This window comes from Pelmatolapia mariae, linkage group LG3_W (genome assembly GCF_036321145.2).
Source record: "Pelmatolapia mariae isolate MD_Pm_ZW linkage group LG3_W, Pm_UMD_F_2, whole genome shotgun sequence".
NCBI lineage: Eukaryota > Metazoa > Chordata > Actinopteri > Cichliformes > Cichlidae > Pelmatolapia > Pelmatolapia mariae.
The window spans coordinates 25,799,344-25,814,464 of record NC_086229.1 but is presented as its reverse complement, the minus strand read 5'-3'; the positions used below and the strand labels follow the sequence as shown (position 1 = coordinate 25,814,464).

The following is a 15,121-nucleotide window of genomic DNA, read 5'->3' as shown; positions in this document are numbered from 1 at the left end:
TAAAGCCAACTTGACTTGACTTGACTTGACTTGATAATGATCTCCAGCCTTGTGCTCGTCAACATTCTCACTTAAGTCAACAAGATGATTACTGAAATGATCTCAGCAGGTCCTTTGATGACAGCAGTGAAATGCAGTGGAAATTTTTTGGGGGGATTAAGTTAATTTTCATGGCAAAAAAGGACTATGCAATTCATCTGATCACTCTTCATAACATTCTGGAGTATATGCAAATTGCTATTATAAACACTTAAGCAGCAACTTCTCCAATTTCCAATATTTATGTAATTCTCAAAACTTTTGGCCACGACTGTACAGAGGGTAGTGGGGCATACTTGTGACATAACTAAACATTTACTTAGGCAGGCTTAATGAGACACCACACATTTGCGGCCTTACAATGGGACAGATTGTAAAGCCTGCTGGAAGGTAGAGGAGCGCCATGAAGGAGGTTTATGGCACAGTGGTGCAAGAGACAGTGCTTTGGCTTTGCTAAAAACTTCCTGCTGGTCATGATAATCTGTTGGGACAGCTAATGAATCTAGGGGCTGAGAGGTAGCAGCAGGGGAATTTTGCCTACCACCGGGTTGTGGAGAGGTGAGGCAATTTGCCCGGCAGAAAGGGCTCCAAGCGAAGATAATGTGAGGGTCCCACAGCGGTTGCCTGATGTGACTACCGTGATGGGTTCCATTTGGTGAGTTCCCTAGAACTAAAACACCTCTCCTCTGCTATGAGCCATGAATAACCTGTAGTATAATCTGCAGAGGCTCGGGGGATGAATATGCAATGGTGAGGGGTTGAGGTGAGGCTGAAATGGGCTCCGGAGGTGGCAGGAAGGAACTGAGAAATGGGGACGAGCTAATGAAGGGGTGCTGGGGTTTGTAGCTCTTCTCGACCTGTATCTACATCAGGCAGTTAACAATTCTCATAGAGGGAAAGACATAAACCTAGAAGGTGGATGAGTTGCACCCAGGAGGCAAATGGTCTCTCATCATAAACAGCCACCAAGATGACATGGCTATGTGCCAATTGTGAGGAGCGAAGAAGAGATGGTCACGGTGGACTTGAATGCATCCGCACTTACTACAGCTGATTAGCAGCAGGTGGGTATGAGTGGACCTGGCTCTGCTCGGTAAGGGATCCACAACCATTGCACCAGTATGTCTTTCCACCTGTTGTGATAGATTATTGCAAGGTCCCCGGCCAGTTCCAAAGGGCTGATAGATGGAAAAAAAAGAACAGGAGGAGTGAATTAATTTAATTGAGAGAAGTGATGGGGTTGTTACCATTTCTCAGTTACGCAGAGAAAGTCAAACTTGTAGTCAGTGAAGAGATGCTAGAAGAGATGACCCTCACTTGTAAAAGAGATTATATCTAGGAGATTGAAGTTGACAGTGGTGGTATCACAATTGGCAGGATGGTCAAGAACCCCACCACTACTGAGTGAAGAGCATTGAGCATGGAGGCAGCTATTAATATCTATTCTGTTCACAGTCATCTCCATCCTGCTATTTGTAGACTAATGGATTGTCAGTGTGTCTAACATGGATCTGACGTTTGGCTTAGTGACTTCAGTCTGATTGAGTCATTCATAAGCTATTTTGTTGCAGCTGCTGGAGGACAACATCATCACTTTTGTGAAGAATGAACTGAAGAGGATCCAGAAGGTTCTCAGTCCAGATTACCCAGAATACTTAAAGAATCAGAGGGAGGAGGATGAGAAGACGAGGAGCAGCAGAGAGGCATTTCTAAAGATAACACTAAACTTCCTGAGGAGAATGAAGCAGGAAAAGCTTGCTGACCAACTGCAGAGCAGTAAGAGGGTTTCTCTAAAGATTCAAGCTACTTGATGAATGTAACATTTACTAATAAAGATGAAGAAACTTATATACAGTCATTTCTATGTGGTACGGAAATTTTTATGCCAAATTTTAAAAACATTACTTAATTGTTGATGTGTTTTTAATGTTTGCTATTCAGGAATTCCTGCTTCAGTTTGTCAGCGTGAACTTAAATCTAAGCTAAAGAAGAAGTTCCACTGTGTGTTTGAGGGGATCGCTAAAGCAGGAAACCCAACCCTTCTAAATCATATCTACACAGAGCTCTTCATCACAGAGGGAGGGACTGCAGAGGTCAATGATGAACATGAGGTCAGACAGATTGAAACAGCAAACAGGAAACCAGACAGACCAGAAACAATAATCAGACAAGAGGACATCTTTAAAGCCTCTCCTGGAAGAGATGAACCAATCAGAACAGTGCTGACAAAGGGAGTGGCTGGCATTGGGAAAACAGTCTTAACACAGAAATACACCCTGGACTGGGCTGAAGACAAAGCCAACCAGGACATCCAGTTCATATTTCCTTTCACTTTCAGAGAGCTGAATATGCTGAAAGACCAAAAGTTCAGTTTGGTGGAACTTGTTCATTACTTCTTTACTGAAATCAAAGAAGCAGGAATCTGCAGCTTTGAAGACTTCCAGGTTGTGTTCATCTTTGATGGTCTGGATGAGTGTCGACTTCCTCTGAACTTCCATAAAACTATAATCTTAACTGACCCTAGAAAGTCCACCTCAGTGGATGTGCTGCTGATAAATCTCATTATGGGGAACCTGCTTCCCTCTGCTCGCCTCTGGATAACCACACGACCTGCAGCAGCCAATCAGATTCCTCAAGGCTGTGTCGGCTTGGTGACAGAGGTCAGAGGGTTCACTGACCCACAGAAAGTGGAGTATTTCAGGAAGAAATTTAGAGATAAGGAGCAAGCCAGCAGGATCATCTCCCACATCAAGACATCACGAAGCCTTCACATCATGTGCCACATCCCAGTCTTCTGCTGGATCACTGCTACAGTTCTGGAGGATGTGCAGAAAACCAGAGAGGGAGGACAGCTGCCCAAGACCCTGACTGAGATGTACATCCACTTCCTGGTGGTTCAGGCCAAAGTGAAGAAGGTCAAGTATGATGGAGGAGCTGAGACAGATCCACACTGGAGTCCAGAGAGCAGGAAGATGATTGAGTCTCTGGGAAAACTGGCCTTTGATCAGCTGCAGAAAGGAAACCTGATCTTCTATGAATCAGACCTGACAGAGTGTGGCATCGATATCAGAGCAGCCTCGGTGTACTCAGGAGTGTTCACACAGATCTTTAAAGAAGAGGGAGGACTGTACCAGGACAAGGTGTTCTGCTTCATCCATCTGAGTGTTCAGGAGTTTCTGGCTGCTCTTCATGTCCATCTGACTTTCATCAATTCTGGAGTCAATCTAATGAAAAACCAAACAACCACCCAGAAGTCTGAAACAAAAGAATCTGCAGAGAAACATTTCTACCAGACTGCTGTGGATAAGACCTTACAGAGTTCAAATGGACACCTGGACTTGTTCCTCCGCTTTCTTCTGGGTCTTTCGTTGGAGACCAATCAGACTCTCCTACGAGGTCTTCTGACACAGACAGGAAGTCGCTCACAGACCAAGCAGGAAACTGTCCAGTACATCAAGAAGAAACTCAATGAGAATCTGTCTGCAGAGAAAAGCATCAATCTGTTCCACTGTCTGAATGAACTGAGTGATCGTTCTCTAGTGGATCAAATCCAACAGCATATGACATTAGGACTTCTCTCTTCACTGTCTCCTGCTCAGTGGTCAGCTCTGGTCTTCATCTTACTGTCATCAGAAAAAGATCTGGATGTGTTTGACCTGAAGAAATACTCTGCTTCAGAGGAGGCTCTTCTGAGGCTGCTGCCAGTGGTCAAAGCCTCCAACAAAGCTCTGTAAGTAAATATGTGTTCAGTCTTTTATTTATAACATAAACAGTGTAATGTGTGATGGCCCCTTAAAAAATTAAATATATTTTATTAAATGATCATCAGCGCTATGTGAAGTATATTATACTTGACATTTTATAATCAACTCCTCAAAACTAAATACAAACACAATGAAAAATAAAAATTTGTGACATGTTTCATTCATACCAAAAACACATGAGATGATCCAGTGTTCTCTCTTTAGTTCTCCCTCATTTCTCCTCTGATCTTATTGCTCTGCATCAGTGCACTGCTCAGTTGAAGATGATTTCACTTCTATATGTTACAGTCAGCCTCGCCAGGACATTCCCCATTGTCTGCAGCTGCTGGCAGATTCAACCATATTCCTCATGTTTCTTGTGGTTTGCTGTTGTGAGATATACTTTTTTCTCTCAGTCTCTCGTATGTCATGCACTTTGTGTTCGACTCTGCACAGTCTATGACAACAGACTGAGGACTTGTCATCACCTAAACTTCCACTATCCACATTTAAAAGGGGGGATATCTATCACCTTACTTCAATGTTACCTCCGCAATGCAGTAAGTCAGGTATGGGATCAGAACGATGCCATCTTAATATATTAATATATATATATAATATTGAAATAGAAAAAAAAAATGTAACTGAAATAAATGCACTGAAAAATCTTGTATTGAAAGTGAAAAACAAATGACAGTGAAAAATGAAACAAAAAAATTAATTGAAACTGTAATTTTTTTGTTTTCACTTGCATTTTTTTTCCCAGTTTCTATAGACTCTGTGCACCTTGGCATATGCTACTTCTGGTGGGGAAACCCCTGTAGGGCACTTCGTTTCTGATGTGATATTCGCTCCTTGTTCACTGCCGCTTTTTCCAAAACAAGTCCACCAAATGGATGAATCAAGTGGCGATTTACATTTCTCAAGATGTCTTGGGCATTTATGGAATATATATATGTAGATGCTATTTATAGACCTGTTGATATATTTCCCCTGCGCCTCAGAGGAAATTCTATATTTCTCAGTATTTGTAAACAGCGGTCCCTCGTTTATTGCGGGTGTTATGTTCTAAAAAGCGATAGGTGAAATCAAGTAGCCAATTTTAATTTTTTGACGGTGCAAAACGTTTCGTCAACATTGTTGTCAAACAGTGGTGAGTGATATATGTGTGTGTGTGTGTGTGTGTGTGTGTGTGTGTGTGTGTGTGTGAGAGAGAGAGAGAGAGAGAGAGAGAGAAAATATACTTTGTTGCCGTGGTCAACTTTGCTAGCAAGAGGGAGGAAAACACGAACACAGTGTACAGTCAAGTCTAAATAGCGTACTTAAAACTGGGCTCATCAGGCACTCTTTTTGGCTGCATTGGTTATTTACATGATTCCATCTCCAGTTTCTGCTTGGTGACAACGCATACTTTTTTGTCCCTTGTCGCACTCACAGACACATAAACATACCCGTTTATGTGTGAGTCCCTTTTTTCCCGCAGACTACACTGCCCATGAGGCTACATTCCTTATGGCTATGCCTGTAACAATCTGCCTTCACATGAAATCATTTTTTGTATAATAATTTTAAAAAATATTTCTTCAGTCATGGGCCGTAAGTAGGGGTTGAGATTGAGACACAGGCATTAGAGCCTCTTAATGCGTGTTTTGTTTGGGTTTCCACCGGCGTGGAATTACCAGAAATAGAGAGGGCATAGCCTAACATATGAAACAGAAAAAGATTGCCATTAAGTCCATTTATTTCAATAAAGTAACTGTATTCTCAATACTGCCTTTTTTTCCACATGCTTGGTCAGTAGCACTAGTGGCCTCTATAATGTATGCAAATACATGCTGGTAAGAATACCTCAAGCGTGACCCTGGATGCCAAAACAGTGCCAGCAGATTGAAACTGAAAAATGGACTGAAACTGAAAAATTGATTGAAACTGAAACAAAAAATTGTAAGCAAAAACAAAAAAATTACTGTTTCAATTAATCTTTTTCACTATCAATTCTTTTCACTTTCAATACAAGATTTTTCAGTACATTTATTTCAGTTACATTTTTTTTTCTGTTTCATTTTAAGGTGGCATCGTTCTAATCCCATAGTCAGCCCCCTCACTCATCACTGTAGCTTAGCTCACCTGTCTCATCACAGTTGCAGTAGTCCAGCTTGTTAGGTTTATCAGAAACCTATTGCTGGAGCAAAGAGACAATCTACTGCAGTGGCAAACACCAGAGCTTTTTGTGTGATCCCGTGCATGAGGGAGGTGCCCGGGAGCGAGCACTCTTCCTGCTGCTTGAACCCCATCATCCTTGGTCAGCTCCCCTGTAGCACTGCCTTTTATTGTGCTTACATGAATATACACAGTTTCATTAACAAAACTTACATCTTAATCAGGCATGTATGCCAACAAAGAATACCTATCTGTGTGCACATGTAGCTATGCGTGTGTGTGTATGTGTGTACATGGGTTTTGGTGTGTGTGTCGGTGGGTCAAGATATGACCCTGCGAACGCCTCCTTAAAAACCTTCACCAGGAGTCCAGCAGTCCACCTAAACAAAGGGCTCTTATACTCAAACAGTTACAGATACATCCTAAAATATCACTCTGATACAGCTCTTTCACTTTGGTACTGGCCAGACCCACTAGTTTGTTTTTAGGATTCACACTGTGTGACGATGCTCCCGCTTTATGTACTCAGCAGTTTATAGCAGGGTCCTAGATGCTAACAGGCAGCTAGCATACAAACAATTTGAACACATGCTAATAAAAAAATCACACTGTTAAGGGCAGATCATGCATTTGAATCCAGGAACCTTCTTGTTGTGATGCAACAGTGCTGATCACTGTGCCACCATGTAGTTGTAATAATGTGGGGAAAAAAAACACAACGAACACTTTCATGCTGGATTGAGCAAGCTGACAATTTGTACCACAAAAACAAAAATGTCAGTACATGGTCTTGTCTGAGTAGACCAAAAATCTGGATTTTCCAGATAGTATTCTAATTATAACAGAGAATACAATGCTGTTAAATATATCCTTTTATCTTGAATATTTTTTAAGGAATTTAATGTTGGCATCAAAATTCATATTGTGAATACATAATATGTAAGTTGGTTGATGGATATAAAATATTTGCAACACAAAGCAACAATTTCACATTACCATGAGATGAAAATCAGAAATGGTACAGCAGCAGGCGAATAATAACTTGAGATGGAATCACCAGCGACTGAAACAGGTGAATATTTAGAGGCTGCAGCAATTGCAGTATGTTATAAATGAGGATTATTTAGAATAATTACTGATCTTTAAATTTGGAAACTAATGCCTGTGACAGCATGCACTAAACCACTGTAAGTAGATCTACCAGCTCCTCACCTGTTTTCTGTTTAGGAGTATAATTGTTTTAATGAACCAATTCCAACTCTTTAATATTTTTGTTTCTTAAATATACACTGACATTTGTTTTTCTTGTGAAGGTTCAACATACGATATTATTTAATTTGATAACAAAGTTTTTATTTTGTTTATTTTTTAGGCTGAACGTCCCTTATCTCTCAGAGACAGGCTGTGAAACTCTTTTCTCAGGCCTCAGTTCCCAGTCCTCTAGACTCAGAGAGCTGGACCTGAGTATGAACAACCTGCATGATTCAGGAATGAGGCTTCTGTCAGCTACAGTGGACAGTCCACAGTGTACACTGGAAACAATCAGGTCAGATAAAGTAATATTTTAGATTCTTTATGAATTAACACAAGTAGTCATATAAAGGTCAGATTTATCCACTGTTATTTTAGTCTTTAGTTCGTCTTGTTGTTGTTATTGTTATTGTTGTTGTTATCATTATTGTTATTATTGTTATTGTTGTTGTTATTATTCCTAAACTCTGGTAAGCTGACACATTTCTAACCTCTTTAACGTAAAACAACAAAGATTCGTAAAAACGTTGTTTTTTCCCCCCAGACTGAGTCTCTGTAACCTCTCAGAGAGAAGCTATGAAGCTCTGTCCTCCATTCTCAGCTCGCAGTCCTCTACTCTAAGAAAATTGGACCTGAGTAACTCTGATCTGCAGGATTCATCAGTGAAGCTTCTGTCTGCTGGATTGAGGAGTCCACACTGTAAACTGAATACTCTGAGGTCAGTGCAAGTGACAAGAGCTGGACAGGGCTGTGTAGTTGGATGGGTATCTGCTCCTTTGTGTAAACAAGATGAACATGGCTAGAGCAAAATTACCTCCAGCAGGCCAGGTCTGACCAAACAATTAGAAACAGGCATAATGAGGGTAGTCTGAGGGCACAACATCCTCTTGTGGGTCCTGAATCCACTGCCTGCCATGTGGACCTGGATTGGCATTTACCATAGAATACCATAATTGATCCACAACTATACTGAGAACCTTTTTTAAAAATGTTGTTTGTATTTTATGGAGCAGTGCATTTTACCCAGTAAATGTCAATGTTACACCATTAAATATTGCTAAATCTAATAACTCTTCAGTGCACCCCCATTGCACTTTAACAAAAGTGTGTTTAATATTTATCTTTCATTTTTCAGACTGAGTCACTGTAAGTTCTCAGAGAGAGGCTATGAAGCTCTGTTCTCAGCTCTCAGCTCTCAGTCCTCTAGTCTGAGACAGCTGGACCTGAGTAACTCTGACATGCAGGATTCAGCACTCAAGCTTCTGTCTGCTGGACTGAGGAGTCCACAATGCAAAATGGAAACTCTCAGGTCAGAATTAAAACATTCTGATGATCATTTAAAACCTAATTATATTGCTGCATAAAGAGTAACTTGATAAATATTTCTTAACATAAATAGTAAGTTGAAACCACAATCAATCTCCATTGCACCAATATCATCAGCTTCATGTTCAAAAGCCTGGATGGATAGTGATTCTTTCTATGGGTTATGGTGGGACATTGAGAGCAGAAGTAAAACAGACATGAGAAATGAAAGACTCAATACAGCTGCAAATCACATGACAAAATGTAAATGAGGATTAAGATCCAGCAATGATTATTGAAGTCATTGAGTCACTGAGGGAACATTTGCATTCTCAATCATCCAGGGAAGTAAATCTCCAACAGTTGAATCTGTTCATCTGGACGTAGCGTTTTTGGGAGAAACGTTTCGTCACTCATCCAAGTGACTTCTTCAGTCTCAGCTGACTGCAGGTTTCCCTAAATCTTATAAACAGTACATTTCCATAATGACTGAAACCACGAACAATGGGCTGTGAGGTCAGTTCCTTGATCATAATTATGCCCATTCTCTGTGAATGGTACTCATGGCCATTGATCAGTGTTTTTTAATCAGTGGGTTTTGGTCAGTGATTGTTGATCAATGGTCATGGGAATTTGCATAATTATGATTAAGGACCTGACCTCACAGCCCATTGTTCCTTCAGTGGGCTGGTTTTAGTCATTATGCAAATGTACTGTTTATAACATTTGGGGAAACCTGCAGTCAGCTGAGACTGAAGAAGTCACTTGGATGAGTGACGAAACGTTTCTCCCACAAAACGCTACGTCCAGATGAACAGATCCAACTTTTGGAGGTGGTTATATAAACTGAAAACTGAATGAACCATAATAGAATGAACCATAATAGAAGGTGAAATGTCAGCTACCCAAAGGCAAAGGTATTCAGTTTAATTTTTAAAATGGAAGATGGAATAACACTTTAAGCTGCTGGACTAATTCAACATATCATGTTCTCCTCATAAAACCTGGATACATAAGCCACTTTTCCATTACTATCTACTCGGATCGACTTACCACAAATCAATTCAGATGAACTGGTTTTCCATTGCAATCGTACTATCTATTAAGCCAAGTCAAGTCAAGTTGGTAGCAGGCAGTAGGTAGAGATGCTGTTAATTAAGGCCTTCTTAATTATGGAGCTGGTAATGAGGAACCACGAGAGGTTCGCTCTCAGGTGGACACCAAGGAATTTGGTGATCTTAACGACCTTCACAGAGGATTCAGTGGACAGCGATCACTCTTCTGAAGTTGACAACTCATCTTTTTTATTTTGTCCATGTTCTGAAAAAGATGTCTGCACTGTCCTGGAAGTGGCTTTGGATTCTTCTGCCATTAACGTGTTTGCTGCTCTGACAAAAAACGACAATAAACATTCCATCGGGGTGTGAGTTCTACAGCTTGCTGATTGCTTCGTACTGCTCCCAGAGGGCCTCTTTAGTGTTAGTACTGGGTGGGATGTACACTGCTATAATAACCACAGCAGTGAATTCCTAAATTAGATAAAAAAGGTCTGCATCTAACATTCATAAACTCTACCTGCAGTGAGCAGTAATTAGAAACTAACACAGAGTTCTTGCACCATTTCATGTTGATGTGGGCACAAAAGCCACCACCACAAGTCTTACCACACAGAGCTGCATGTCTGTTGGTACAAAGTGAGGTGAGCTTGTGTAGCTGAATGGTGTCCAGAACTCTGTCACTGAGCCATGTTTCTGTAAAAACAAAGATGCAACAGTTCCTAAATTCCCACTGTTTGGTCCACTGGAGTCAGATGTATTCCAGTTTCCAGTGAGCAAATGTTTGAGAGCAGGATGAATGGGAGAGCTGGCCGGCTTGGATTCGCTATTACCATAGCACAGACCCCTGCATGTTTATTGTGCTTCTGCTTCCTCGCACACTGCTTTCTGTGACCTGTCCCCCGGCCACCAGCATCAAGTAATGACGGGGACTGGAGGCCTGGGCTTTGCAGTAACTTGAGGCACTTACACCAGTTCCTGGTCAGTTTTTTAATGCTTCAAATGTAGGAGTGTTTTGCCGTTGGTAAAACCAAACACCGCTTGTTCTGGTTTATAGAATGGCTCAGAATTTGGGATTATAAAGTTACAGAAAAAATACTAAAACCGCACCATTTTGGTCCAGAGTGGCCGCTGCGTGCAGTTGCTTCACCACTGATGACGGGGCGAAATGTCATGCATCACCCAAATATCATGCATAGTTGTTGTCATACCAATGCATCCAAGCTTCTATAGACATAATTAAATGAGACACAACCGCTACAACAAAGATGGACATTGAGGCAAGAATATACCTGCTGCTCTGTCTGTGGCTTTTTGTCAGACTCAGGGAACAAGGCCTTGGTTTTTGAAGCCATTTTGATTGCTGCCAGATTTCAAAAAGTGCCTTTGCTTTTCGACGCACGGGTGTCAGAACTGAATGTAATGTGTAACATGTAGTATTTAAATATGTGTAAGTTGTGGTTCTGAAGTGCAGCTGTCATGTTAGGAATAGATAGTTGCACTGAGCATGCTCTGAGCTGCAAAATAATATATCAGAATTTTAGTTAAAATATTTATTTTGCCAACCAGTGCATTCTTGATGTTCATAAATTAAGAAGATTTATAAGTTTCTGCAGCAAAAAAAACCCATCATATTTGCATCCAAAGAGATGAGTTTTACTGTTTTATTTTATGTCCTTTACAATCTCTTGCACCAGTTCATCTATAGGGTTTGCTCAGTCCTTCCATTTCGTGAAATGTTTAAAATGCTCCTTGGTATGTGAGGGTGCACAGATCCTGAGGCAGAAAGCCTTGGTTAATGGAGAAATGATGACTGTGATGATTTTAAGTTTTGTCAAACCAGCTAATACAAAAACAACCTGGCAATGTTGAACATGTTGTGGAAGCCACTCCCAGTTTGAGTTCAGGAGACCGACACCCTCTCTACTTTCAAGATCACCTTCAAACTTTCCTTTTTGTTAAAACTCACAGTTAGAGCTGGATTAGGTGATTTTGTTCATTGTTCACAAATGGTTTGTTTTGCGCATCTGCAGTCTGTCAGGCTGTCTGATCACAGAGGAAGGCTGTACTTCTCTAACCTCAGCTCTGAGCTCCAACCCTTCCCATCTGAGAGAGCTGGACCTGAGCTACAATCATCCAGGAGACTCAGGCACGAAGCTGTTGTCGGCTGGACTGAAGGATCCATGCTGGAGACTGCACACACTTAGGTATGGAGAGAATGTCCGATATTTCCTTCATGCACGTGACACGAACTGATCAACAAGCAATATATATGTACGAGGTGTCTAGTGAGAGCATTTCCAGAAACGATTTGTAAATATCTGAATATATTTACAGTGAAAATTATATTAATATTTGAATAGAGAGGCAGAGGACATACTTATCCTAGATTAAAACAACTATTGGAACCTTTTGAAACTGTTAGCCTGACTTTATTTATTTATGGCTAATGGCCTGTATGGCCATTGCCTGTATAGCACTTTACTAGTCCCTAAGGACCCTAAAAGCGCTTTACACGTTCAGTCATCCACCCATTCACACACTGCTGATGGCAAGCTACATTGTAGCCACAGCCACCCTGGGGCGCACTGACAGAGGCGAGGCTGCCGGACACTGGCGCCACCGGGCCCTCTGACCACCACCAGTAGGCAACGGGTGAAGTGTCTTGCCTAATGACATAACAACTGAGACTGTCCGAGCCGGGGCTCGAACTGGCAACCTTCTGATTACAAGACGAACTGCCAACTCTTGAGCCACGATCGTCCACATTTATTTAGATAAACTTTTATATTGACAGCTGTGATAGAAGCTGACAAATATGAGGGCATGCTCTCTATATATTTAAAGGTAAGCAGCAGTGCAGAAATGCATGTATGTGTTTCTAGTGCTTCTCATAGACAAAAGTCGAAATTTGCTTTGAAAAGCCAATATGCAAAATCATAGAACTGAAAACAATGCAATAAAGAAATATAGTTAGAAACGACTGAGGTGGAAGATAGGCAGGAAGGAAGTGATAAAAAGGAGCTTTCATTGGTCGAAATGCAAAACTGTAAAATGATGAAACACAAAGTCCATCAAACAGAAATCCAAAGCAGGAACAGAAAAAGAGGACAGTATATACACTGGGAGCTACCTGCAAACACAGAGACAGGTGGGAGCATAGCATAGGTGCAGATGATGAGAGAGTGTTTGGCTGGTGAGAGATGAGCTGATTGGATGATGTGTATGTGTCAGGATTGGTGGCTTTTTGAATTGTTACTGGATCGTATTGCTGATGCTAATTATGCTCAGATTAAGGATTTGGTTTAAGGATAACAAACTTTGGATTTGTGAAGGAACAGTGGTAGGGCTACTGACTGAAAGCCTGTAGCCCTAGCCCTACACACTACAAAGAAGCCTAAACAGACGAGAAATATAAAGATAATGAAGGTCACAGTTTGAATTTAATTCAATACAGGGTGTACTGACAGATCTAGGATCAGTCCAAATAGTCAGCAGTTTGTCCACATGTGGATTGAAGTGTATTTGTGAAAATCTGTTGGTCTGTTATCAGTGTCTAACAGTATGTGTATAAGAGCCATGTAATACCCATGTGTGCATGCTGAAAGAGACTGTGCTGGTCTGACCCCCCTCCTCCTTTCAGGGTGGAGCCTGCTGGAGTCCGATGGTTGAGACCAGGTCTGAGGAAGTGTAAGTGTGTTTTTAATGGGATTCATGAAAATAAAGCAGCACACATTCAGCCATCTTCAAACTGTCACATCACTCATTCACATCTCTAATATCAGGAGTCATCATCAAAGTGCCAATCAATGAACAGATGATGGATCAATAACTGCAACTGGATTGTGTTTGTTCTCTCCATCAGATTCCTGTCAATTCACTATTGACACAAACACAGTACACACAAACATCAAACTGTCTGATGACAACAACATGAAGGTGACACGTGTGAAGGAGGTTCAGTCATATCCTGATCATCCAGACAGATTTAATGTTCATTACCAGCTGCTGTGTAGAAATGGTCTGACTGGTCGCTGTTACTGGGAGGTCGAGTGGAGAGGAGATGTTTATATATCAGTGAGTTACAGAAGAATCAGAAGGAAAGGAGACAGTGAAGACTGCTTGTTTGGATACAACAATCAGTCCTGGAGTCTCAGCTGCTCTGATGATGATGGTCCTCATTCTGTCTGGAACAATAACAGACAAACATGGATCTCCTCCTCCACCTCCTCCTCTGTCTCTAACAGAGTAGCAGTGTATGTGGACTGTCCTGCTGGCACTCTGTCCTTCTACAGAGTCTCCTCTGACACTCTGATCCACCTCCACACCTTCAACACCACATTCACTGAAACTCTTTATCCTGGGTTTAGACTCCGGTCTCCTGGTTCCTCAGTGAGTCTGTGCTGAGTTGAGTGTAAAGAGTTTCCTCCGTCAGTCTGTACATGTCTGTCTCTTTCACTCGTTTTCAGATTCATGGATTCAATCAGTTGATGTTTTAAACTGTTCTAAAATATTCGTTGTAAACTGCATCCTCTTCAGTCCTTTAAAGATGGAAGCTTCACAGTGAACACCAGTATGTTGTGTTTCTCTGAAGCTCAGTTTATAACCAGCTCCTCTGCATTTTCTACAAGTCTGAGCTCAATAAAATGAATCGAAATGTTTGTTTTCTCTTTTTGATTTTTCGAATGTAATGGGACAATTCTAGTTAACCCTCACATTTAGATTTACATTGTTAGAACTTCACTGTATGATTTTTGTATAACCTTTGCATGCATGCAACCCATACATTCTTGTGTTCAGCAACAGCCTGGGTTGGACAAAAGACTGTTGTAACTGAAAAGATACATAGAGTTTGTGTGATGTTATAAAAGGGGCACTGCGACGCCCCGAGGTTGGAATGCTCATTACTATGAACCCGTTATACTTTGATGTGTGCGTGTTCTCTTGCACGCAGTGATAAATTGTTTGACCACAGCTCTTTCAGTGTTGCAGACTTTATTTACAAAATTCTACGACACCAAGCTTTCTATTTGCTCTTATTGTTTCAATCAATTTTAAAAAAATTTCAGATATATAAGCTGAGAATACTGGATCAGTAGTTTTTAATAGAGTTATAACCATGATATGTTTTGTATTGTGATATCATAATGCATGTGACTAATCTAATAAATGGCAAAGAGTGCATTAAACGTGAAATTGGTCTTGTTATGTAAATATTTCTGTATAGCACTGCATATGTTGTGTATTTGCTTAGTTCATATGAAACATGAAAACTTCATGTTTATCATCACATTATCATTAAAGGGCAGAACCATAAAAAGACATTCATCAATAACATTTGTTTCACAGCAAAATTAGCAGAATTAGAGAGCTTTTTATACGTTTCACTTTTCATCTGATCTGTCAAATCAAAACATTCACAGAATCTAATTTAGTTTGTCAAAACAAATGAATCGTAAATTTATATCTGAATGAATGAAACCACTTTAATAAAGTTGATCAGCTGTTTTCTGCTTTATACTCTTACTTGTTGTGTTAAAGACTGTAGCTTCATCTCTCTGACCGACG

The 15,121-nt window shown here is 40.8% G+C and overlaps 1 protein-coding gene across 1 annotated transcript; it reads left to right on the top strand.

Moving 5' to 3' along the window:
* Window positions 1-813: 813 nt before the first annotated feature.
* LOC134621377 (protein NLRC3-like) lies at window positions 814-13,960 on the top strand. Its single transcript, XM_063467853.1, has 8 exons — window positions 814-877; window positions 1,597-1,815; window positions 1,981-3,769; window positions 7,738-7,911; window positions 8,329-8,502; window positions 11,587-11,760; window positions 13,197-13,243; window positions 13,419-13,960. The coding sequence occupies exons 1-8, from the start codon at window positions 814-816 to the stop codon at window positions 13,958-13,960; spliced, it is 3,183 nt and encodes a 1,060-aa protein (XP_063323923.1).
* The last annotated feature ends 1,161 nt before the right edge of the window (window positions 13,961-15,121 follow it).

What these genes read in the sequence shown, in the direction of transcription:
- LOC134621377 (XM_063467853.1), top strand. Translation starts at nt 814, where the DNA reads ATGGGCTCCGGAGGTGGCAGGAAGGAACTGAGAAATGGGGACGAGCTA. An exon ending in TGTAAACTGAATACTCTGAG is followed by an intron (nt 7,912 to 8,328) that starts GTCAGTGCAAGT and finishes TTCATTTTTCAG; the next exon opens with ACTGAGTCACTGTAAGTTCT. An exon ending in TGGAGACTGCACACACTTAG is followed by an intron (nt 11,761 to 13,196) that starts GTATGGAGAGAA and finishes TCCTCCTTTCAG; the next exon opens with GGTGGAGCCTGCTGGAGTCC.